The sequence below is a fragment of the Gavia stellata genome, chromosome 24 (genome assembly GCF_030936135.1).
Source record: "Gavia stellata isolate bGavSte3 chromosome 24, bGavSte3.hap2, whole genome shotgun sequence".
Classification (NCBI taxonomy): domain Eukaryota; kingdom Metazoa; phylum Chordata; class Aves; order Gaviiformes; family Gaviidae; genus Gavia; species Gavia stellata.
The window spans coordinates 8,634,474-8,658,221 of NC_082617.1; the positions used below are offsets into that span (position 1 = coordinate 8,634,474).

Here is a 23,748-nt window from a genome sequence, read left to right on the forward strand (position 1 = left end):
AAACAGAAATGATGTAGACTATTAAAATTCATCTCAGCAGGACCCTGCTCATCCAAACCCAACTGGAAACACTGCAGAACTGAAATCAACAGGACTTCTACGCAAGCTTAGACTGCAGGATTTGACTCAGATTGAAGTGACAAACGAGGTGAAAAAGAAAACAATCAGGAAGGGAAACATGGGGGAAGAGAAGACTCAAAAAAAGGGGAAAGGCTCTAGTGAGCAAGAGTGGTTTAGTCTCTGGCATAAAGAGTTTGCATTTTGTGGACATGTCTCAATATTTAATAACCAAATTCCAAGTAATTGCCAAGGTCCTTTGGGGCCTGACTTCCCACATTCACTTTACAACAACTATTCAGTTTTCAGGTGCACCCAGATCAGCCTTATTGGGCAACAGAACAGTACATAGAAGAGGGGTGCCTACACCGCACCACCTTTTTGGCTCCTCTCAGGAGACTGCTTAGTGTTTATTTTCCTACCACATCCCTGGCAAGTTTTTCACCTTTCCCCAAAATCCACCTTCCTCTGGATTTTCCAAACTGAGAAGCAGAAGGGAAGAGTTTCTTGCACTGCTCAGTGCCAACTGCTGTGCATCCTGCTTGGCAAAGGTGGGAGACCAAATCCCAGATTTGCACCTAGCTACAATTATTATTAAATCCATCCCAGTTTTTCTTCTTCCTGCCTTTTTGAGTAGTTGCCTACTCTCTCATTTTGCTCCCATCCCACACAACAACCTCCAGTCTAAGACCCTGGCCTGTTAAGAGGTGCTCCCAAGGCATCCTGTCTTACAGGCTTCAAATTCATCCCAGGCGTAAACTGAAAGCATCTAATGGGTATTGCACCAGGATGTGGTTAAGCAGGTCACCCATGACCTTCCCAGCATAACACACATAATCTATTCGCTCATGCGATTGGGTCAGAGTCCTCGGATGTGAATCCTATCGAAAGCCAAGATTAAACCTCATTTGCACGTAATATGGGAATGCAAGAAATTAACATTTAATATCATCACAAAGCCTTCTGGGTCCATCTCAACCCCCTACAGAGCCCAATGGCCCCAAAATGTTTCTTCCAGGCCTTTTCCCTGAAGCTCTCCCCCAGAAGAAAACCTTGGCAGCTTATGAGAGCCCTTCTGGAATAAACTGAAAAGAAACGCACTGACCTTTCTTTGCCCACCGGACAGTCCCCTCGCTGGAGTGAACGTGATTTTCAAACTGGGTCTGCAAGACCGTGGCCCGCTCCCGGACTTCCTGAGGGTCCGTGCCACAGGATTTCTACAAGGGCGGTGGGAGGATTAGAGGAAAGAGAGAATTTGAGTCAGGAATAATGAAGCAGTTTACAATAGATTTAATAACAGTAAAATCACACAGTAACCACCCAGGGGCCAACGAAGGTAATCCTCTCAATATTACTAGAGGAAAAAAAAATATAGATAAAGATGTTAAAGTCAAAGCAGTCAGTGAGCACTGTGTGGTGAGGAGAGCAAATCAGTTTTAATTTTGTGTTTTCTAACATCTATCACGTATCTTTTTCCCTCGTTTTCTTTTTTTTCCTTTCAGATTCAACAGGCCAGGTACCATCACGCTTATTTCCATTGGAGTTATTTGGATTAACTCCTCTCCAGACTCTACACTAACAGTTTTAGACTGATGTTGCAAGTTCCTCTTTGCAGTTCCCCAAAACACCTGGCATGTTCTTGGCACTTGTGGGGCAGGAGGTCTATGTTCAGCCCCAAGCTCCAGAGAACGGACCAAATTCAGTACCTGTGAACAAAGCCAACTAAATGAACTTCTCACTATTGATGTCTACATGAAGTTTTGTCACTATCGACAAGTCATGCTGAACAGTAACTGCCATCACGTGGTTCCTCTAGAATAAGACAAGCCCCTCACACCAAAGGCATGACAGAAGAAACTTCCTCAGACCAAAAGGGCAATTTTGCATGTGCTCAAGCTTTCCCAGGATCAGGCTGTAGGACGCAGTTCAGGAAATGGAAAGCAAACATTCCTGGGAGCAAGCTGTCAGCGGGAGGAGAAAAGAGGCTGTCTCTCTTTCTAAAGTACCCAGACAGAGAAAGGAAATGCGGACAAGAAAACGAGAATTTTTGATGGAAAGTTGACAGTAAAGTCTAAAGCCAAGCATCCATGGATGTGAACCTCTCCCAAGAAAGGGCCACAGTTCTCAAAAGCTGCTCAGACAGGAACCAGCATCCAAGTCTAAGAGTGCCAGATCCAAGGCAGTAAGTTGATACTGGTCAGCCCCTCATCTGACCAGGGCTGACTGAAAACAAACATCCAGCTCCCACGACTCTGTACTAGGCCTGTGCCAAGGCAACAATCCTGTTGTTCCTCCTCGGTAGATTTGCATGCTAATGCTGCAAAACCCTCCTTCCCTCGCCGCTGTGAGCATCACCTCTGCACTGTTGCCAATCCAGGGGACCGTATCACACTGACACTGTGAACCTTGGTGATCACGGAAGCCAGGCAATGCTGTTGGCACCCTACACAAAATGTTTTGCTGACCCGGATCTGCCACTCTATAGCCTAACAGCAAATCTGCCCAGAGACAGCCCCCAAATGCAGTCTGAATTCGCTGCACAGTGCCCTCTCTTGAACTCAGGATCCCACAGCTTCCAGCCACTAGGTTATTCTTCAAGGAAGAAGATATGGGGACTAGAGTTCCTGCTCACTCACCACCTGGACTGACTGTCCATCTGCATCTCCAGCAAAGACAACGTATTTTAAGGCTACATGAAGTCTCCCAGATATCTGGTCTCTGCTGTCTGTCTTCTGATTGAGAGACTCATAACACAGCCCATTTCACAGACATCCTTTAGTTTGACTTAACATGCACCTATTCATCAGTTGAGACAGTCTCCAGTCGAGGGGCCTCTGTAAAGGTTTCATAAACTACAAGTGGAGCTGCCTCCCCGAAGTGGACACTCATCGCTGTGACTAACAAGTTTCCATTGACGTGAAACATAAAACTTTCTCCCCCCGCCTGCTCCTCCTAGCCCCCATCACTTTTCTTTTGTTAAGCCTCCTGGCAGCACAAAGTGTCACCTTCCCAGCGTTTTTTAATATGAATGTGAAATTAGTGAGGTTTGCCCTTTCCCCTGGCGGACAGAATCCTCTGTTATTAAAAAGTAAAGCACTTTAATAATGAAAACTTTTTCTCTTTTTCCTGTGTTTTAACTGTTTAAAATTAATGAGAAGGGCATAACGGTTGTCAAAGCGATATTGAAAGCCGGGTAGCCAGGACCGAATAAGCACGAAAATCCCTCCAGAGTGTTAAATAAACAGTGCTTCAGCCCCCTCTGAATCCCTCTGTTGGTTATTGTATACATTCTGTAACAGCACTCAGAATAGATCTGAGCACCGGGGAGGCAGAAAGGTTTCAGAATTCCAATAAAGGCCTCAAATTAAAGACAGCCTGGTGCGAATTCCAGGAGAAAATTAAAGAGACCTCAAGCTTAAGTGACAGGTGACTTGCTTCTGTGTCACAACTGTCAGGGGATTTAGTGATAATATGGCAATATATTACAAAGGACTTTTCTTATTCCCCCCTTTAGGTTTCAAAATGAGGCATCTCTTCTTCCTGGTGCTGGGGGGAAAAAAAAAAGTGAGACAAAAACGAGGGATAAAAAACTAGATGCATAATTTCCAAAGTGTGAGGTCAGTCCAAAAGAAATAAATGAAAAAAAGCAAATGGCAGGAAACATAATGTACTCTGAAAACAGCTTCTCCCCTCCTCCCATCTCCACCTTGTCTTTTATCCCCTTCAGCCCCTTGAGACAGATCTCATTTTAAAATTGCCCCCTAATGGGCATGAAAAAAATTCTGTGTTTGATTCCTGCCTTCCAGGGAGGTTCATAAAAAAAAAAAAAGTCTAAATTTAAAACCAACTCAGAGGCAAACTGTGAAAATAAAACCTGCCCACCATGTGAGTGTTTGGACAGGTCAAATAAAACAGTGCTACTGGAAGTGCACTGGAAGCCATTCTGTATGCTCTACTCACACAAGCAAGCTTTAACCCTGCTCATATCCTGGTTCGGATGAACAGGACAATTAATTTGAGACCTTACACATTTTTCCAAGACCCAAAAGATAAAAGCCTACCCCAGAGGTTTGCTTGATCTACTCTCCATCTAGATGAATTTGTTACATCTGTTCAGTAAGAAGCATTATTGCCATTACGGAGAAATAGTGGGATAGGAGAACTTTTTCTACCTTGCCTTTGCTTAGAGTAAGAGCTTATTCGGGCAGATCCCAAACCACTAGCATAATGGCTGGGATCGATAACAATATCTATAAGCTAAAAGAAGAAATGGGCCTGGTTACAATGTTATTTAACCGGTTCAAGACATCAGGGGACTCCCCCCAACCACCAGCTACACCAGGAAAAGACATTCAGAAGAAAAACTTTTGATTATAAAGACCGCAGCTTTTACATTTGAGAGGTTGGGGTATGTCCTGAAAGCCTCCAAGTTCATTAAGAGAATATATTAATGGGAGAAGGGATTGAAACACAATAAAACTAGACTGAGGTAGAAAAGTTCTTTCTTAAAACAGTACAAAAAAGAAAAAGGGGAAGGGAAAAAAGCACCAAAAACCCAGGCTGTAACATCTCCTGCTTCCATTATACTTCAAAACAAAATGAAGGATTTTGTTTTAATAACAACTTTTTACTAACCTCCACACACTTTCTCTGGAACTCACCAAGTCCCCCTGCCCCCCTCCATAAAAGTTGAAAGATCAAATTTATTCTCTTTGTAGGCAGGTGAACATTCACACACCCAGACATAGCCACATATATATTTTATACACCTAAATATAAAATATACATTTTACAGGCACTTCAGCTTGCTCCCTGGCTGCACGGAGAAGCCCAAAAAATACATGTTCCAACATGGTACTTATAATGGACTTCAGTTGAGGCAATGAGAACCGAAGAGCATTATAATGAGGTTCCTGTGTGTATGACTATAATATATACATGACTCAATGCATGGAGAGCTGATAAGCAAAGCTAACACTCTCTCGAATGGCACCATCACAAACAGATCAGGTTCAGCTCCTCATAACAAGTCCTCAATCACCCTCTGTCCTATGCAATGTCCCATTGCATTCCCAGCTTATTGCAACATCTTTACGGCAAACTTACAGAATTTAATAGACATTAACCCTCCTGAAAACTTGGAGACATGCTCCTGCAGCATTGCAGTCCACTTATAGAGCCTCTGATGGCAATAAAATACAAAGCTAACAAACACAATGAATACTTGATTGCATTTAATATATTTTTCAAGTAATTCCCAAGGAAGCTTATTTGATATTGACAGAACTACTGTAATTTCATCCCCATTAAACGATATAGTATTTTTTTTTCCATACAGAGAAACTCTATTTCTCAGTCCCAATCCTTTCAGATTCTGAGTCACATAAAAACAGGTTGTTCTGTAAGTTCCTGCAGCCAATTCAGACCATCCTACAGCCAGAGTGGATGTATCTCCATTCCAGTGAAGTCAACAGCAAAATCCCATTCACTTTGATGGCAGAGGGAAGAGAGGAATTCAATCCCACGTTTGACTGCAAGTGAAAGGAACCAGCTCCTTCTGTACCTGTACTCATGTACAGCACCTGGCATGGCAGGGCATGCCGAGGCAGCACTGCTGAGTGAAAAACAGACTAATAGCTACTTTCACATATGGTTTGGGGTTTTATTTTTTTGAAGGAAAGGGAAAAAGACAAAAGAGGAGTATTTAGAATATTCTGTGCTTAAATGTGTAGAGTATTTTACAATTTGAAAGCATGGGAGAAATACCAATTTGATCGGTCCTGGTAGCAAACAGGCTTGTTAGCTTTTTCTTGCTGTTCCAAAGGCAAGGATACAAAGGCACTGAGATACTTAGGTGAGAATTTTCAAAACGGATCAATGATTTTGAACCTCCACGAGTAGTGGGCTCTGATATTCAACAACATTCAGCAGGCATTTTCTTCTGCCACTTTTCAAAAGCCAAATCACAATTTCCTAGAAAAAACATGCTCTCTTTTTTGCCCACTTTCCGTGAAATAACACTTGTCCTCAAGCCCAGAACAGATAATCTTCTGTCTCATGTCAGCAGCAAATTTAAACTGCAACTCTGCATAAATGTAATTGTTGAAAAACTCTCCAAAGGAAACACAAAGTTACCCACCTATAAGCACATTCAGGAGAAAAGGAAAGTATTCATACACAGAAGAACTATTTACAATAATTTCTGCATTAACAAAGCACAACTAAACTTTTACGTATTTGTTGAATGAGTTAAGAGGTCATATCCTAGGCACGTTCCAGACATTTAAAATATAGGCATTACAGGCTGATTTCAGTGAAAAACTGTGCAGGGGTGGGAAAGAGCTTTAAATAGAGCTGTATCTCATATGAGCCACAGATCTGGCTTTCCGCGAAATATAGGGCATGTAGGAAAACAGAACATTTTTCAAAAGCATGTTTACCAAGAACACCACTGTTTGTAACAGTCATCCACAGGAAACGAGAAGGCTCATACATGTTATAACGGAAAGAACGAGCAGGCAAAACAGCAACAAGAGAAAAAACAGAGCACGCTGCATCATGCTTGACGCATTCTTGACTTCCATTCAAAATGAGGGTTCTTGGAGGATTTAATTTGCCAGAATGCAGAAATGCATGAGACATCAATTGCAAATGACTGAAATCTGTGAATTAGCAACCTGAAGGCAGACCCAAAGCTTGTCGAAGTCAATGAAAAGATGCTTGTCAACCCAGTGAGCTTTGTTTTAGGCTCCAAGTAAATACAGATAATAAAAAAACCTATGTAACACATCACCAAATACATTTTCCTTATTTCTTCAGAGAAGTTTTGTGTCATTTTTGATCTCCAGCAGTACTTTCGTGCAGAAAAGCCAAGGAGAACAGAAACGTTGTGGGGAAAAAACCCAAAGCTTTTGCAGCCAGAAACCTTTACTGTCTGTTACAAAAATACCTGCTGAAGAGTTAGAAGCGACTGCTTTTTGGGCACAACAGTTTAAAGATTGGGCAACTATGATATAAGGCAGTTCTATAATTATTTGCACTGCCTGACATCATGGATATACAAACCCTCCTATTGTAAAGATGGAAGCTAAGGGAGGAATACTTATGATATGTAACTGGCAAATGAAAATTGGAGCAATCCCACATCAGCAGAATGACTCACCTTCCTTCCTGGTCTGTGCAACTTGAAGCGGTCATCTTTCATCAGGCTGGATAATACCTTCTCCATCTTTATCTCTGAAACACTGAAGCAACAAAGACAAAAAGTAACCATTTCTCCTACTTTTCAGTAGGTTACAGCATGTAACGAGCCACAGGCTGGTAACGGATAGCAAAAAGATTGAGATTTACACATTCAATTTAAGAATTTATCTCTGAAATACATGAGGTCTTATCCTAGACACTCACTCAGCAACCCTAAAAGTGTAACTACTGTAAAATCTCGACCCCAGTTGAACTGGTGCTTTCACTGGAACAGAGACACACTTTTACCCACAATCTTGTCACTGTTACAAGTCACCAACACACACTCCAATTCTGACAGAGCAACAAAATAACTGAGGGTGGACTCTCAGTTCACTGAAAGTCTCCTCAGTTCTCAAGCAAAGTAACTGATTAAAGAAAAAATTTAGGCCTTTAATTATATTTCCATTATTTTAATAATTTTTCTTTCCTTGTATTGAGAAGCACCAAGACAACTGGGAACCATTTGGTTACATTTTCCACTAAAAGAAACTCAAAACAGAGTTGAAGCAGCTAGTAACATAGATACTTATTGTAGATTTGCTTTATAAGTATAAACAATAAGCTCTGTAACCTCCACTTTGAATGCACAGGGTGTCAAACGTTTTATTGTACGTTAGATGGCATGGGCAGGGAGCAGAAGGTGTCTGCATTCGGTTCCTTGTGCAAGTGTGAGAAAGAGACTGATTGAGACATACACATACAGGTTGGAAAGACAGGCTCTGCTTACTTTGCTACTTCTCCTACATCTTGTCTCCCCCCCAATTTAACTTCCAGATTCTCTGCAGTCAGAGGCGTTGCTCAACTCTCATTCAGAGGAACAAAGCGCTTGGATGTTTACAAATTTTTTCCACCCGTGTTAGTGACCATGCTCCCAAAACTAAAGAGCTAAAGCTAAAGCTGTGTAAAGACACAGCTCCTTCCTCTCATAGTGACTCAAGCTCAGAGGTAACAACAGGATCCCAAGGAACTCTTCCTATCAAGCCAACTCTCCCGCAGCTTCCTCCCTTCTGGTCACACCATCACCCTTTCCCACAAGACCTTACATCATTCCAACTTCTTACTACGTTGCTTGGGTCAAAGCTCAGAGACACACTTCCCGATGGACACACTCACCCTTCAATTCATTTATAGCTTCAAAAGCCACCTCTGACACCACTACACAGTTTGATTTCCTTCCTCATTCTGAGAGCTCACCTTCCCTCTCATTTGAAGTGTAAAGCCAAAGCCCGGCCCATTAGGGACCCCATAGCATTTTGTTTAAATACAGGACACTCAGTCAGCTGTCCTAGCCAGGCTTCACACTGGGCATTTATTTTCATTCTGTCGACTCACATTCCTCCTGTAGATTCAACCAGATGATTTATTCTCCAGTCCTGCTTGCAAGACGCTGCTGGGTACTGTTATGGCCCAGATACTGGAAACGCTTACGAACCTGCTTCATTTTAAAGTGAGTGGTCCTACTTAGAGGTGCATTTACAGGAGACTAGAAATTCTTCCTCTTTAACACTGTCTTGCGGGGCACACGCACACCAGGTGACACAATACAGGAACAGCTGTGCAGCTCCAGGCCATTAATATTACAGCTGCATCCAAACTGGGTCCCATTTCCCAGGGAATTACTCAGATGATAAAAGCTGAAGTTCGTGGGTCCAAATTTTCAGCAACGGGCAAAGGTCATGTCTAGAAAAGAGGTTCTTTTTATACCAGAATAAATCATAAATACTGCATGGAAGCCAAGGAGTTCATCTGGGGTTACATCAGTGTAAGAGCAAAATCTTGAGGGTCCAACAGTTCTCAGACTCCTGAATCTCAGATGGTCAGGAAGATGTAGGTGGTTTCTAAAAGGAAGCATTGTTGATATTCTTCAATTTGTAAAGTATAGAAAGAAATTGTAACAAGGATATCCGCTTTCTCTTCACTCAAAGTTCTCTAAACACCTGATTAGGAGGAATGGATGAATCTTTACCACACTGCGTAGCAGGATACCGTGATCCTCTCCTGTTCCCCAGTCTTTCCCAGTTAAAGTGACAAATACCTTTACTTTTGCCATCTGCCTTTTCCAACCTCAGCCAGCTCACCACCACAACATAAGGAAAGGAAAAGAGATGGTCCAGAGAAATAGCCATCTAGCCTGAAAGGTACAGGCCAGTGTGGCCATAAGATATCCTATATGGGAGACAAGCCCCATTGTTGTGCAGCTGGGACTCCTGATGCAGCAGATTCCTCCACAGAGGATAGAGAGAGAGAGAAAGGTGGGGGAGTGATGGGGGAGAAAGGGAAATGGAGCATAAAAAGACAACTGAAGGTTTCTCTGTTTGTTTTTGAAACGTATAACAGTAAATTAAAACATAAATGGCAACCACTTAAGCAAGAGAAAAGTATACCTCCCCATCCCCCCCCAAGGTTGCTTTGACATCACTATGAATGAAAACGTCAAACCTTTGACATTGATTTGTCTGAGATGTCACCCCCTCTCCGATCCTCCCCTCGCCTGGCGTGCTGCCAGCTTGCAGCCTAACAGATACGTGAACTTGGTTCACAGCAGGGAGCATCATGTGAGGGGAGCAGGGGAGGGGGGCAAGCACAACCGTGGAGAAGGGAGAGAAATGACTCGTGCCTTCACGGTGATGCGTTTTCCTTTATAAATTAGTTAGGCTGCCGTTAGGAGATAAAGAAATTATCTGATAGCTGTCGAGGCAGGCGCTGCTAGATTGCAGTTGAAGGAACTAAGAGAGACATAAGGAAAAAAAGTGCACCTCACTGACTTTCTTCTGCTTCTTGCCTCCTCCCTTTGAAGGAAAATCTGTTAGTTACGCTTAGAGCTAAGACAGAACATATTAGAGTCTAACCTTTTTAAAAAAAAAAAGAAAAAAGAAAGAGGATGTGTACAGAAAACATGAGTGTGCATGTGTGTGCACACACGCTTTCACAGCTAGGAAGAGGAACCACAACTTCAAGCCACACAAAGACCAAAAAGAAAGTTGCAGAGAAAGGCACACAGCTTCCTTGAGCCCCAGCGGGAATCACTGATCTCAGCAGAGCCAAAGTGGGATCGTTTTGGCAAAGGCTTACGCTGCCTTTCCACAGTGGAAGCCAAGAAGAGGCTTCAGGTACCAGTGAAAATTAATTGCGAGCGATTTCCAATTTCAAAGGCAGTCATCCCTAATTCCGAAGTGAATTTTCATCCAGGAACAAAGCCACGTCCGCTCTCATTACTTCCAACTCTCAACGTTTCTGGACTTACTCCCACACATGCTGGGGTGGGTGGAGGGGCTTAAGAAAAACTCTGGGCCAGATCCTCATCCAATGTAAATCAGCACGGCACTGCTTGCTTACACCAACTGAAAGCTGTGGGGACCTGTCTCATGCTTTGTCTTCTTAGAAATACATATTTTATGAAGTATTTACATTTCAATAAACCCAGCGGGAATTTCATTTAAATAAGAAAAAACAAATTAAAAAAAAAAATCACAACACACACTCATCCCCAACAAAACCCAGGAGATTTAAAAATTAAGAAAAGAAGAAAAAACCCCACAAACTCCAGTAACTTGTGCAGCCCAAGTCAAAAGCTACAAAGACTTAGGATAAAGAAACAAAAATTATCAGTGCTTAAGAGGATCGGTGACAGTCCAACACATGCTGTCTTTCGCCCTCGCACTGAATTAAATTGTCAGGATTATCACCATAATGCTCTGTTTATGAAGGGTAACGGCAATTTGTGCTGATGGCGCTTGCTGCCTTTAGCTTCAAGCTGCCTTCCTGCATCTTCTCTGTAATTCATCAGCTCTTTTCTATCCCGTTGCCCCTTCTCACACCATGCGCTACTGTGCAGGAAGAACAGAGGACACATGACTGCGAACAGGCCGAATCGCCCACCCGTGCCAATTAGACACTCATTTTCTTCCATCTGAAGGCAGGGGTCAAGGAAGGCAAATTACACTCCTTTTTTGGCCAGTGCCTTATCTGCAGAGCAGCACGTTTTATGAAGAACATAAACCAAACAAACAAGAAAAGGCAATCCCCACAGTTGTCTGGCTGTACTGATTTGAGAAGTGGAGACAAAAAACCCCAAAAATTCAAATAAACCTCCCTCCGCTCATTCAGCACAGTCTTCTACAGATTCCTGAAGAACAGTGGCTAGCTCAACAACAGGTCTCCTTAGCAGATATAATTACCAGCATGAGTGACACTGCTCCTTAAAGTTGTTAAAGGCCAACAAAATTGGATAAAAGCATTAACATTTAAAATAAAAAAAAGGAGGGAAATTTCCCTCGCCTTCCTCCAACACTTGCAAAATATTATAAAATAGAAAAATAGAACTTTCCACTTAGAGGTAAAATTCACAATTATGTGGGATTTCACCTTTAAATGTCAGTGCTGTTTGTTACATGAAAAAAAACCCTGTCAGCTTAGCCCTCCATGTCTTGCTGGTGTCTGCTTAATAGATAGTTACCTGGGATGATGGATGGCTCTTTGTTAGACCACTAAATGGCTCACAGCCTAGAATAAGCCTCTATTTACTGCCAAGATTTGTTTGTTTCAAGGATGCAAAACCAAATACGAGTCCAAGCAGCTCCACCCGACATAACGACAAGAAAAAAAAGAGAATAATTTGTGCATGAGTTTACAGGGCTCCGTCAACACTAGTACAACACTAAAGGGACTCTAGTCAGCTGATGTTCTGAAACGCCGAGAGACAGCAATGCAGGGAGCAAGGGGAGTGACATATATCCAGCTGACTGCCGAGGAGGCTTGAGACCTGATAGCACTCCTGACTAGCAATGCTGAGCAGTGAGTTGTGGTTTTTCTCCACAAAAGGACCATTGTGCAAGCAGAGCTGGACTAAAATCTCATCATGTGTCGGCCATCAGGTAGCCAACTGCACACTGGGCTGGTCCTTACCCAGCCTGGCTTGCTCTCCTTACTGCCTACTCCCAAGTCTGAGCTACAGCCGGTGTAAGAGAAGCTTTCTCAGCTAGGTTGGAAGCACACCCCACTTTTGGTCTGCAGAGTCCACCCCCCTTTTGCCTTCCAGGACCACACCAGGCACTCAACACTTGCAGAAGCCTCTACTATTCCTGTCACAAGCCACTTACACAACACATCTTGGCCAATTACCTGCCAGATATGACCCACAACTCCCTAGCTATTTCTCCGCCGGATCTCTCCTGAAGAGAAGGCACAATCTCTGACAATATGGTGCTATGCAGGCAGATGGCCAGTTAGCGTTTGACAGGCTCATTTGACTTGTGATCTCCACATAGCCACGATTTGAACCCAGGGCCAGAGAGATAACAACAGAGTGCAAAGGATCTCCGACTATCGTCTCCTCTCTGCCCCTCACCACACACACTCACTCACACACAATCTGTCAGGCTGATGATTTTCACACACTTTCCTTTTCTCCTTTTGCTAGTCTGGGGCCGGTCCTGGATCACAAGAATTAATAAATTCTTATTAAAACCTGCACGAGACACAGTCCCGCTGAAAGTGCCATGGAAGGTTAATTAGCAAGGATGAGCTGAAACTTTTGTTCGCGTTTCTGACTCACTTAATCTTGTGAGAAGCCAGCAAGCTGACATATTCTGCCTCCGAAGGCGCCAGGACAAGCAGGCTGTTCCCGTGACAGCCAATGCGAGCCGTCCTCCCGATCCGGTGGATGTATTCCGCAGGTGAAGCCGGAGCGTTATACTTCAAAAAGGGAACATGAGAAGGGAAAGGAGGAATTAATAGAACACAGCATGTTAATTATAAACGAGACGCTCAGCCTGCTCGCCTAAAACAAAAGGGATCTTAGCAAAACCCACACGCTGTACCTCTGTCGGAATTGGACTGTTTATAAAGAGCCCATCGGGTTCATCCCTGTAACCATCACTCAGCCCCCTCAGCCACAGCAGTTTTTTGACATGTGAATGTGACACATTGGCCAACTTTCAGATAATAGGACAGGCTCCCCATCTCAGTGTCTCTCTTTGCCTTTTACATTGTATTTCTATACTGGCATGTCAGGAACCTGTTTGCTTCCCTTAAAAAAAAAAAAATCTCAAAGACCTCCAACCAAACAACCCCCAGGACTGCCCATACAGAGCGGGAAGCTGCCTGCTCTGCATTTGAGAGAAAAGCCATAAAATAAAAGACAATGGATTCAAATTCGGAGTTGGGCTAAATTGCTTTGTTTTCATTAAAGTGAATCATAGCTGGTTACTGGGTAGAAGAAATTTAAGAGAGATGAGGGAGTAAGTGCTTTCGGCAGCATGATACTGGTAGCAATTGTCTTCCCATGTACAACTATCAGACACTATGAAAATACTGCTTAAAGCCCCCCCTAATATAGTGGTGCCTCTCATTTACTTCACTAGGAATCAAAACTGCCCAGCCATTTGCAAGATCTGATAAAGGGTGACATATTTCCCTCCCTTTAACCTCCCCCTATTCTTCCCCCCCTCCTCTTTTTCCTGGAAAAATGAACATGCACAGAGATACTGCTCAGAAATGAGCCCTCAGCAGTTTAACTGGAAAAAACCCAACAACCAAAGCCCACTCTAGTGTTTATACCTGTGCCCTCTGGCAAAGTTTCTACTGGCTAGAGGTGTGAGTAAGATGCTGTGAGCAATCTAATTGCTCCCTGCAGGTCCGTGCTCTTGGACACAGCTCTCAGGACAGCTGAGATTTCGCCTTCTGGACACACAGAAGTCTCCCAGGGCTTTAGGTAATTTGCACTGCGTTCTAACACTGGCAACTATATCTTTGGTTAAATTATATTAATATACAGATCTGGGAATTAAAGATTCACTTCCCCAACCTTCTCTGACTAGCTAGCTGCTACAAAATCTTTCTTTTTTAAAAACAGAAAATTAAAATAAAATTTGTTACCTGAAGGGATGAGGTAGAAATTAAAAAGCTTTGTTGAGGCTCTGTGCCCTGTTCTTTTTACCCAGGTGTCACTTGATACAAGAGAATCTCTGGATCAGTTTTTCCCCAATTCAACTAACCTTTTTTTAATTATAAATCTTTTATAAAAATGAAATCTGCTTCATGCTCTCAGCTTCCTCTTTGAAATGACAGGCTGCTATTTTTAAGGTTCAATCCATCTCCCTTAGTTTCTAATTTTTTTTTTCCAAGACAATATTTCTGTCAACAGCAATGCAGCAGTGTTGGGGTTTTGATTGTTTTTTTTCAGGGAAAATCTGAACTATGCAATTCTACTGAAAGCTGAATGCTTACACCTACCCAGCCCCAGCCCAGCAAAGCCTCACTTGAAACATTCAGGTCATTGCACAGAGACTATTGGGCTACTCAGTGTTTAACATGAGGATCGCACTTCAACTCCTCATGGAACTGCCTCCCCAGCAAGCTCAGAAAAATAGAAACACAGAACTGCAAGAGATGGCCAGTACTTCACAAGATTTGGCTTCCTGTGGGGGGAAACAGAGGGTGTTTCCTCACAGCCAGTGCAATATTATTACACAGCTGATAACACTGGAGTTACTGAAGAGGAAAAGAGCCTGTCAAAACCAAAGATATGACAGCAACGCTGTATCCTAGCAAAATCTTGAGTCCCAGTCCTGCAGTCAGGAACACGTGGGTCTCCCACACCTGTAGGCATCAGCACAAAGACCAGCAAACTGCAGAAAGAGGGTCTGGACTGGAAAGGAATTTAATCTGAGCAAGACTGCACTTAATACACACGTACACACATACACACACAGCAAACCTACCTGGACGATCCATGTAACTTGAGGCAGATCCAGTCCACGTGCTGCAACATCCTTTAAAATTAATAAGGAAATTACTTTAGTAAAAATGCTTTGAAGTCATCAGCAAAGTAAGAACTCTTCTGGGATGGCAATTATGCTGGGAAACAAAACTCTTACTTGCATAGCCAGTTATGTGTCTAGTTTGAGGAGAGATGGACTGAAGGTCAGCAATAATGTTGAGGGTTTAAAACGCAAGGAATATTGTTAATAGACTAATACAATAAAAAATGATCCACTACTATGGCCCAAAGCCTGGAGGATATAAAAACACCTATTTCAGGAGAGTGGTGTTGAACTACAGCAGTCTGCTACAGTCGCTTTACTTTATATCTGAGAGAATCAACTGTCTTAATGGTAGTGAAACCTTTGGTTCTTCAGTTTGTTTCACTGATGAAAACAGATCTGCTCGTAGGCACCTACTACCCAAACAGTGAGAGAAGCAGAATTAAATCTCTGGAAGGCAACACTATTTCTGAGCACACCTTTCTCCACAGCAAGCCTAAGAACTAAAACCAGGCTGCTTATGATGAAAAGGAAAATGGCCATGAGGCAAATGGTCAAGGATCCTAGGCCTTGAGAGGAATGTCCAAAGATGCACTGATCTCCACCTACAAATAATTAGTTGTTTCCTAGGTGATGATCTGAAGTTGAGGAGCAGATGACTTGCAGGTCACCTGGCCCTACGATAAAAGGCCAACAAACAATTTAGCAGAATCTGCAGGAAGCTGGAGTACAGCTCGAGGAAAGGGGTCTCCAGCTATCCCTTAGATTTTCACCAGTTTGTCTTTGATTTGGAGAAACAAAACTCAGCCCCGAAGTAAACAGTCTGAAGCTGCTGTCAGGAGTGTTATTTGATGTGCCAGCTGGTGAGAAAACACATCAACTTGGAGAAGGACTTGAATGAGACCCTTTAGTTATCCACAACCAGTATTGCTCAAAAAACATACCCTTTCAAAGAGAAAAGAGGGTTTAAATACTGTTCAAAATGGAGAGAGAGTGCAAACACGTTTCAATCTCCCTTCTTGATTTTCTGTTCATTAGTAATGTCCTCACATACTCCTTGGATTTTACATTCACCACGCGCAATAGCAGAGCAGGTGTGCAGATTTAACTCTGTTAGGAAATGTTTTGGAACACATGTATCTTTTAGCTAGTTGCAAAATAGAATATATTAAGAACGTAAGCAGGAGCTTAATGTACTAAAAATGTGTCAGCCACCCACTGAAGTGTTTTCATGCAACTCCCACACACGTTAAAAGACTAGGAAGCTGATGTTTTGGCAGCAAAGCCCTTCCCATAAGCACTAGCCAGGTTGCTTTGTGGCTCCAACTGCAGTAAAAGAGGAGACACTTTCCACAGCGCCCACTCTGAAATAATACACACTTTCGCTCCAACACGCTCATTAAGAAACGACTTGTTCCCAGAGTCAGAATGAACAGATGTACAAAAAGCCATTTAAAGGAGGTTGGAGAAAATAAATCAAGAGAAGTTGGGGAACATGTACAGCAGTTATCAGGATAACAAGATTATAAACTCTACAGCACGATCAGACAGGAGTGCTGACGTCTGATTCCGATCTGGCTGGCTCTGTCACATATTTCCACGCTGACAAGTCTTTGGTCTTTTCCTATACTGTGCTCTTTCTCACACCCAGTAGTCTATAGGAAAGGCTGTGTTTGACGAGAGGGCTGTGACCTTGGGACAGGGTCAGTTTACCCAAAATAAACAGATAGCCAAGCCATCCCTGTGGTCAGGAGCAGGCACCTCCAACGTGGGGAGGAGAAGTAGACAGCAGGGGCAGGAGCCATCCTTCTCATCCGTCAGGATTCTGTCCCTCCTCTTCTAAGATACCTTTTCTCAACACCTCTGGCTGGGAAACTACTGCCGCAGACAGTATTGTTCTCATGGGCTTTTGCCAAAGCAAGCAGGAAAGTTGAAAAGGTTAACCAAAAGCCTAATAAATAGCCAGGGACAACATTTTAGGAGAAGGCTCTCTCCCATCATCAGCCTTGTATTCACTATTACTTTCACAATGCCAACTCCACTCAGCTGTTACTGACACATAGCAGCAGCTATTCTCCCGGGGTTTAACTTGGCTTTCTTTCAGAAGTGTCTTGGGATTTACTGGTAATTGGAGTGTTTTGCAAACTCTCAAAGATTCCTCAGTATCAGTCCACCTGCATCTCCTGTAGCTCCTTTTCCTCAAAGGCCCGAGTAGACAGCAGCAAAGTAGAATTAGGATGAAAAGTTTGAGTTGATTTGCTTTCCTCTGCTAGCAGAACTCATGAGCTTCTTGCTTCTCAAATCTTTAGAAAAATACTTGTGGGTCACCTTACCAGGAAAGAGACTAAAGCTCAAGCAACAATTATCCAGTTTTACTACCACCACATTTATTCCACACACAGAAGCACTAGCCTGCTGCCAGTGCTCTTTCAAGAAGCCCAATAGATTTCCAATGTACTACTCTGCCTTCTTTTCCACTGCCCCAGACAGCATTCCCCTTTTCCATGCATGACCTCACACCACTGTTCCTTAATAACAGGAAAATCAAGACTATGACACTTCAGCAGGTCACTGCCAATTCCTTTCAACAGGCAATGGAAGGGAGAATTAAGTGACCATCTCATAGGAGCAAAGAGGAATAATCTACACCAGTGCAATTTTAAAGAAAACCCAGATGCCAAGCAAACATGATAATCTGAAGCCTTAACCATGTTCCTGCCCTCATCCCAACTGCAAGCCACAGAATGGCACAGTATCAAGGTACAATCCACCTGAGGACCCTCAGAAATGCTGAAATTTTTGCTTCTAACAGTTCATGTTACCAGCCTGTGCTCGTGGTGGTGGGGTACAGAGGGGTGGGTACAACGGAATGGAGGGCAAAAAGGCCGCACCCAAAGTGAGGCATATCGCTGCAGAAGATCACAACCAACACAGCCACAAAAGTTTTGCAATGGCCTTGGTTTGCTCAGTCCCTCTCACACAATCTAATTAGGGCAAAGGAAATTGCTAAAGTTGCTTTTGAAAGACACTCAATGGTGAGGTCTTCAAGGCCCTGAGCTTGACAATTGGCTGCCTACATGAGGCCTAGAAGTACAGATGGAAGGCAGCTTGCTCAGGTGCCAGGCTGTCAGTTGGATTAAAATGACTCATTTATTTACCAAAGAACCTCACAAAGTGCTTTAGCTAACAGGCAGAGAGGGCCTAACGGCTCTCCAAGCTGGGGAAGAAGCTCTCGCGCCTTCCCGGCCTGCCAAAAGTCATTACTGCCGAGTGTGGAAAGCCATCAGCAGGGTAGAGACCCCCGTCGGCAGGGTGACAGATTGGGCTGCGTAATCAGAGGAGGAAGGAGAGAGCACAGAAGCTGTCAGAGGCGAAAGCTCTTGGCTGGGGCCGCCAGAAAACTGGCAAGATGAGTTAGCGTGACTGAGTAAACAGCAAACAATCTCCAAATGATCTTTCCTCTCTCCCTGGAAGAGATGAACTTGTTTAAAGGCACATCCCAAAGGAAGCCGCAAAGAACTTCAGTGAAGGAGAGAGAAATAAATCTGGATGAGACCCTCTGAGATACATGGCCCTTCTTTATTTTCTTGTCTGCCAGCTTATATTGTCTGGCAAAAATATTTTATGGAATATATTAATACACATATGACATAGAGCAAATTAATAAAAGGAACAGCAGGTCCCATTGCTTACTAGAGCGGAAAGATGGGTGGAGAACATGGCATAAGGGACAAGGGAAGGACGGCAACATTATTTGTGTTGCTCTTTTGTGAGCCAGGTTTCAAAATTTTGTGGGCACAAAACGCAATTTCGCAGTGAAAAGAACAGAACCCTCTTTCTGCAAAACATTTTTGTTGATATGAAGAAAAGAGTCAGAAAAAGCAATGCCCTCGGAGGCAGGAGGTGGTCACAGTGCCTGGCTGCCCTTTGGACATCTGCATTGGGGAGGCACCTGTAATGTGGGACTAGTGCAAAGTGTATCTCTATATTAAGGTGTCCATATGGTCCCCATTACTGTGGTAACAGGCCACCTCCTGGTTTCAATGCATTTGTCCTCCCAACATCTCTGTAAGATAGAACAGTGCTACTATCCCCATTTTACAGATGGGGAGCTGAAGCACGAAGAGATTTTGGACTCAGACACACAACTTACTGTGCTTAACTTGCTAACCATGTGCCAGCTGAGCCATAGTAACTGTAACTGTCAGGATTTGCATCCCTGCCTTGCAGTAAATGCAAAGTAGCTTAGATTGAAACGAAGGAGGGTTATGACAAATGCATTACCTTACACTACCCTCTTCACGGCAATCTAGGTTAATTCACGTTACCTCCCATTTATGACAGGTCAGGAGCAAACACACAACTATCACTGCTCAGCTGACATGTGGCTACTTGCCTTGTCATCACAATTCCACATCCACTTGTACGGAGTCTGTGGCATGGCAGGAAATCAAACCACATGTCCGGTGTCTCAAGAGGGGGATCCCATCCACTGGGATTTCTTTATCCAACTTATTTTTCTTCCTACCTTGTCAACAGCTGTACGTTTCCTAGCAGATTTTTCCTGCCACAGGCTGTATTTCCCCTTCGAACGGTCTCACCCTGGAACTGATATCCCAGCGATTGCAATGATGCTGTTTTCTTTGTCTAAAATTGAGCATTCGCTGTCTTTCAAAACTCATTAAACTGAAATTTCAGTAACAAGGCATGTCCCTGAAATTTCTCAGTTATAGACAGCATATGCATGAAGGATAACAAAGTTTAGCTATTATTATTTAGAATCTACCAAACACTTCTTATCTTCAAAACACTTAATCTACACCACTGAATGATTTAAGCTTTGCTATCCTCCTCAGTTGAGACACTTAAGTATTACCTCCGTATACAAAGAAACCAAGATATAGATACACCTATGGATTGCAAAGATGCATTTTGACCTTCATCAAATCATTGAAAGGTTGTACACACAAGCAGGACCAAGACTAGCACATAACAAGTACAATTTTACAGATGATACAATGTACAATTTGGCAATGCTAAATCAAACACTCCTATATACATGGCAGTCCTAGTTTGAACTGCAGGCATAAAAATAAGATAAAATTCAGCCCCCACTCTCTGAAAAAAATTGCAACTACTTTCCTTTAAGAATAATGTGCTGCAAGAACAGGAGTCATTTCAGAGCTGGAGAGGGTTTCTCAGCTCTAATTACTCCCGATCGCTGTAATTTACAAGTTTGCGGTGGGTAGAAATCGCCAAGATTCACACATTTTCAGATCAACAGCTGCCACTATTAGAGAGCAAATCGTGCAGCCTTCTGCACCACTGCAGCAGGCTAGCTGTGGCACCGACAGGTCAGAAACGAGAAGCGGAAGGTGCCACCACAACACAAGGGTGCCAGCAAACTTCAGCAGAGGACAAGAATTTCTCCCTCAGCACCCTTGAAGGAAGCTTGAAGGGCAAAGCGTGGAGAGCAGCAGAGCATGTGTATTTCTAAAGACACCATTCTCTGGTTGGGCTTCCCTTCCATCCCTGCAGGTTTTTGTTTTTAACCTTGGGGTAGTCATTAAGATGGGAAATATCACATTACATCCAATTTACCTGGCAGTTACAGGGCATACTACAAATTAGAGGATTGCGTTCTAGTGACTGCATGTAGAAGGCAAGGTTCCAGCTTCAAATGAACCGATTTTTCCAGACATAAGACCATGCAAAATACTTAGAGGCCTCTTGTATAAGACATACACTTTTTCTGTATATGGTACCTTGCAGCAAAAGACCATGTAATAGTTTGCAAAGAGGGCACCAGTCCTTATTTAACATGTGAGATGCAGAAAAAGGAGATGACTTTCCTCAAGGTCAGACAGCGAGCTGGAATTAGAACTCAGTGCCAAATCCTCTGTTCTACCATTAGATATCAGGCAGGCCCATTAGTGTGGAGCTGCAAAGGGACTCTAAGTTACTTACAGTGCAAAGCAAGATGCCGGTCTTGGATTTTAGGAACTCCTGGAAGACCTCTGTTCTTTCCTAGAGGATTGAAACAGAAAAATTAAAAGAGTGCTTATGCACATTACAATCAAACATAAAGTAAATCAGCTAATGTAACAATTTAACAACTATGCCTTGTTCACTATATCACATACAGCTTCAAAAGCAAAGGAACTGAATTCAGGAGTTCTGGTCAGATTCTTCCTGCGAATGGAAAAAACCCAATGATCTATGGCATACAGGTGTGGTCCCAGATAGGAACGCACCACGTTTGGAGCAAGCCTGAATGCATTTGGTCAAATCAAAGCAGCCAACACTTCCATGGTTTGCACAGAAGCATGGCCTGTGTATGTCAAAAAGCAGTATCTATTTTACACGGAGAGGGGATCCACAAAAGATCTGGCAGCAGCAACAGAGGCACTGGCATACCTTATGGGCAACACAGGCTTTTGTGAAGGCAAGTAAAAGCTGGACATTGTAACTGCTGTCTGTCCAGTCACGCGATGGGCAGGATAAGCCCATTTTGTTGACACAGCGATATTGTCACATCACAAGAGATCAGCCTCATCATGTGCCCCATGGGGCACGCAGACAGTCACTGGTCTGACTCTGTAATTAAGTATCGGGGATGCTCAGCTGCACAGTTGCTCACATGAACTGTTGTGGGATAAGTCTTCGAAATAACAGGGCAGGAGAGATGAGACCTTGGCCAGAAACCCCTGCCCAAGGGGGCAAGGAGGCAGGACTCCTGGGCCCTGCAGGCAGCTGCCACAGTGCTCCCAGGGCACCCCCCCATGGCCTTCCCACAAGAAAAGGCCTTGTACTGACAAGGGCCACCAACGGGGCTGCTGACACTGGGATGGAGGTTGTCCCTCCCCATGAGCATCAGAGGCAGGGGGTCCCCAGCCTTGTCCTCATCGCTGGTCTGCACCAGTGTAATTCCTGCAGCCCCCACTTCTGACACAAGCTCAGGCCCCCAGGCAGGGCTGCGCACAGCCCCCAGATCCCAAATTACTCCACCAGCAGTCTTTGAGCCGTTGAGCCCCAGAACTGCAGGAACCCGCCAATACAGCTCCTCACTTACCTTCAAAAGCCTCCTGCTTTGTCAGTCCCAAAACCTTCCTAAGCACACTCCGGTTAGTTTAACTAACCGCTTTAGGGGGTGTTTTTTTCTTGATAGAAGCAACAGAGACTGATTCTCCAACTCACATTACATCACAACAGTATTTGCTATCACACAAGACAATCTCTGAGCACTAGTAACTGAAGGCCTCAGTAGCATTTGGTCTTCGCTTGCCAGTACCACCTATCCATCTACACTCCCTCTCCTTAGCTGTGGGAAACAACTGCACACGCCCTTGATCTGATTCCATTTACTCTTTTCCTTTTCAGAGCTCAGGCTGTCTTTGGTCTTAGAAACATCATACCCGTTTCCCTCCTGTCCCTTTTGCTTCCTCCTTCCAAAATATCCTTGTTTCCATGCTTCAAGACCTCCTCCTCAGAGTTCTAGCTAGGAGGTAAGTGAATGTCCTGTTACGTTGATGATATAGAAGAAACCTTACATACTTGACTCCCAGCTAGAGGTACTGTTCTAGGAAAGAAGGGAAACTTGGGCCTTGCCGACACACTGAACCCTCTGCTGACAAAAATTAAAGAAGAGAGCACGCTGTATCTTGTTGACAATGACAGCAGCCGTGCTCAGCAGTACCATATGGGATCCACAATTTAGCTCCATTAATGCTCTTAATTTGAAGACATCAAGCACTAATTACACACTGGGTACTAAAAAGGCAAAACCCTTCCCCTGGTGCCAGCTACTTAGTGGTGTTCTGTTGGCTTAACAGCTGGTCAGGGTAGAGTTGGGCCAGACCAGGCCTGCTCACTCGCGCAGGCAGGCAGGTTGAGGAAAGGCCAGACTGCAGGGACAGCAAAGCACATGTTTCTGGTCTCCACAGGATGGGAATGAGTGAGAAAAACAATGGCTCTTCACCTCTTGCTTCATCAGAAGAGCTCTATTCATTTACCATCTCTGCTGTGCAGCTCAGAGTAGAGCGGTAACTCTCTCCATCACAAACCAAGGGCAGGATCAGGGGCTGAACTTTTAAGGGAGGTCCCTCAACTATTGAGAGAAACGCTGCAGTGACAGTTCATCTGACACTCTTTTCCTGGCCTCTCAGCCCTCTGTAGCAAGCTCCAATCTCATCACACAGACCTATTCGGCTAAAACCTAGACCTGTTTTGGGGTAAGCACAGTTCTATTGCTATTATTCCATCCCAGGGAAAAGAGCAGTCTGTCAAGACACTGTTCTTCAAAACCAAAGCCAAACTGCTCCATCCTCATCTAATGGGGGCAACTTATTGGGTAGTAATGTTTTAGGGCTTGGATGAGGTTTTCCTTTGGCGTTAAAACCCTGTCTTGACTGCATGAGAGAGAACCATGGATACATAAATGGTTTAACTGCACCCACTGGGAATACAGAACGGCTGCCTCAGCCTGCTGAAATAACACCTCTTGCCTCTTCAGCTGTGTTTTTCAGATACAGCTACCAAGGTACTTTCCAGAAATGGGACAATATTCTTATTCTCATTAGCAGATGGAAGAGTGAGGCCCCTAGAGGTGAAATGACTCTCTGTCCTCTCTTCTGCCTTCCTCCTCAAAATAACCACATAATAAATCATAGGGAATAAGGAATAA

General features: G+C 43.7%; 1 protein-coding gene across 1 annotated transcript in view; it reads right to left on the reverse strand.

Annotated features, from left to right (window-relative positions):
* The window catches only part of DDX31 (DEAD-box helicase 31), a 50,899-nt gene that overhangs the window by 15,465 nt on the left and 11,686 nt on the right, over positions 1-23,748 (reverse strand). Inside the window, 5 exon segments of the mRNA XM_059829049.1 lie at positions 1,163-1,274; positions 7,220-7,301; positions 12,857-12,996; positions 15,024-15,074; positions 21,033-21,092. Of these exon segments, the coding sequence (XP_059685032.1) occupies positions 1,163-1,274; positions 7,220-7,301; positions 12,857-12,996; positions 15,024-15,074; positions 21,033-21,092 (445 nt within the window).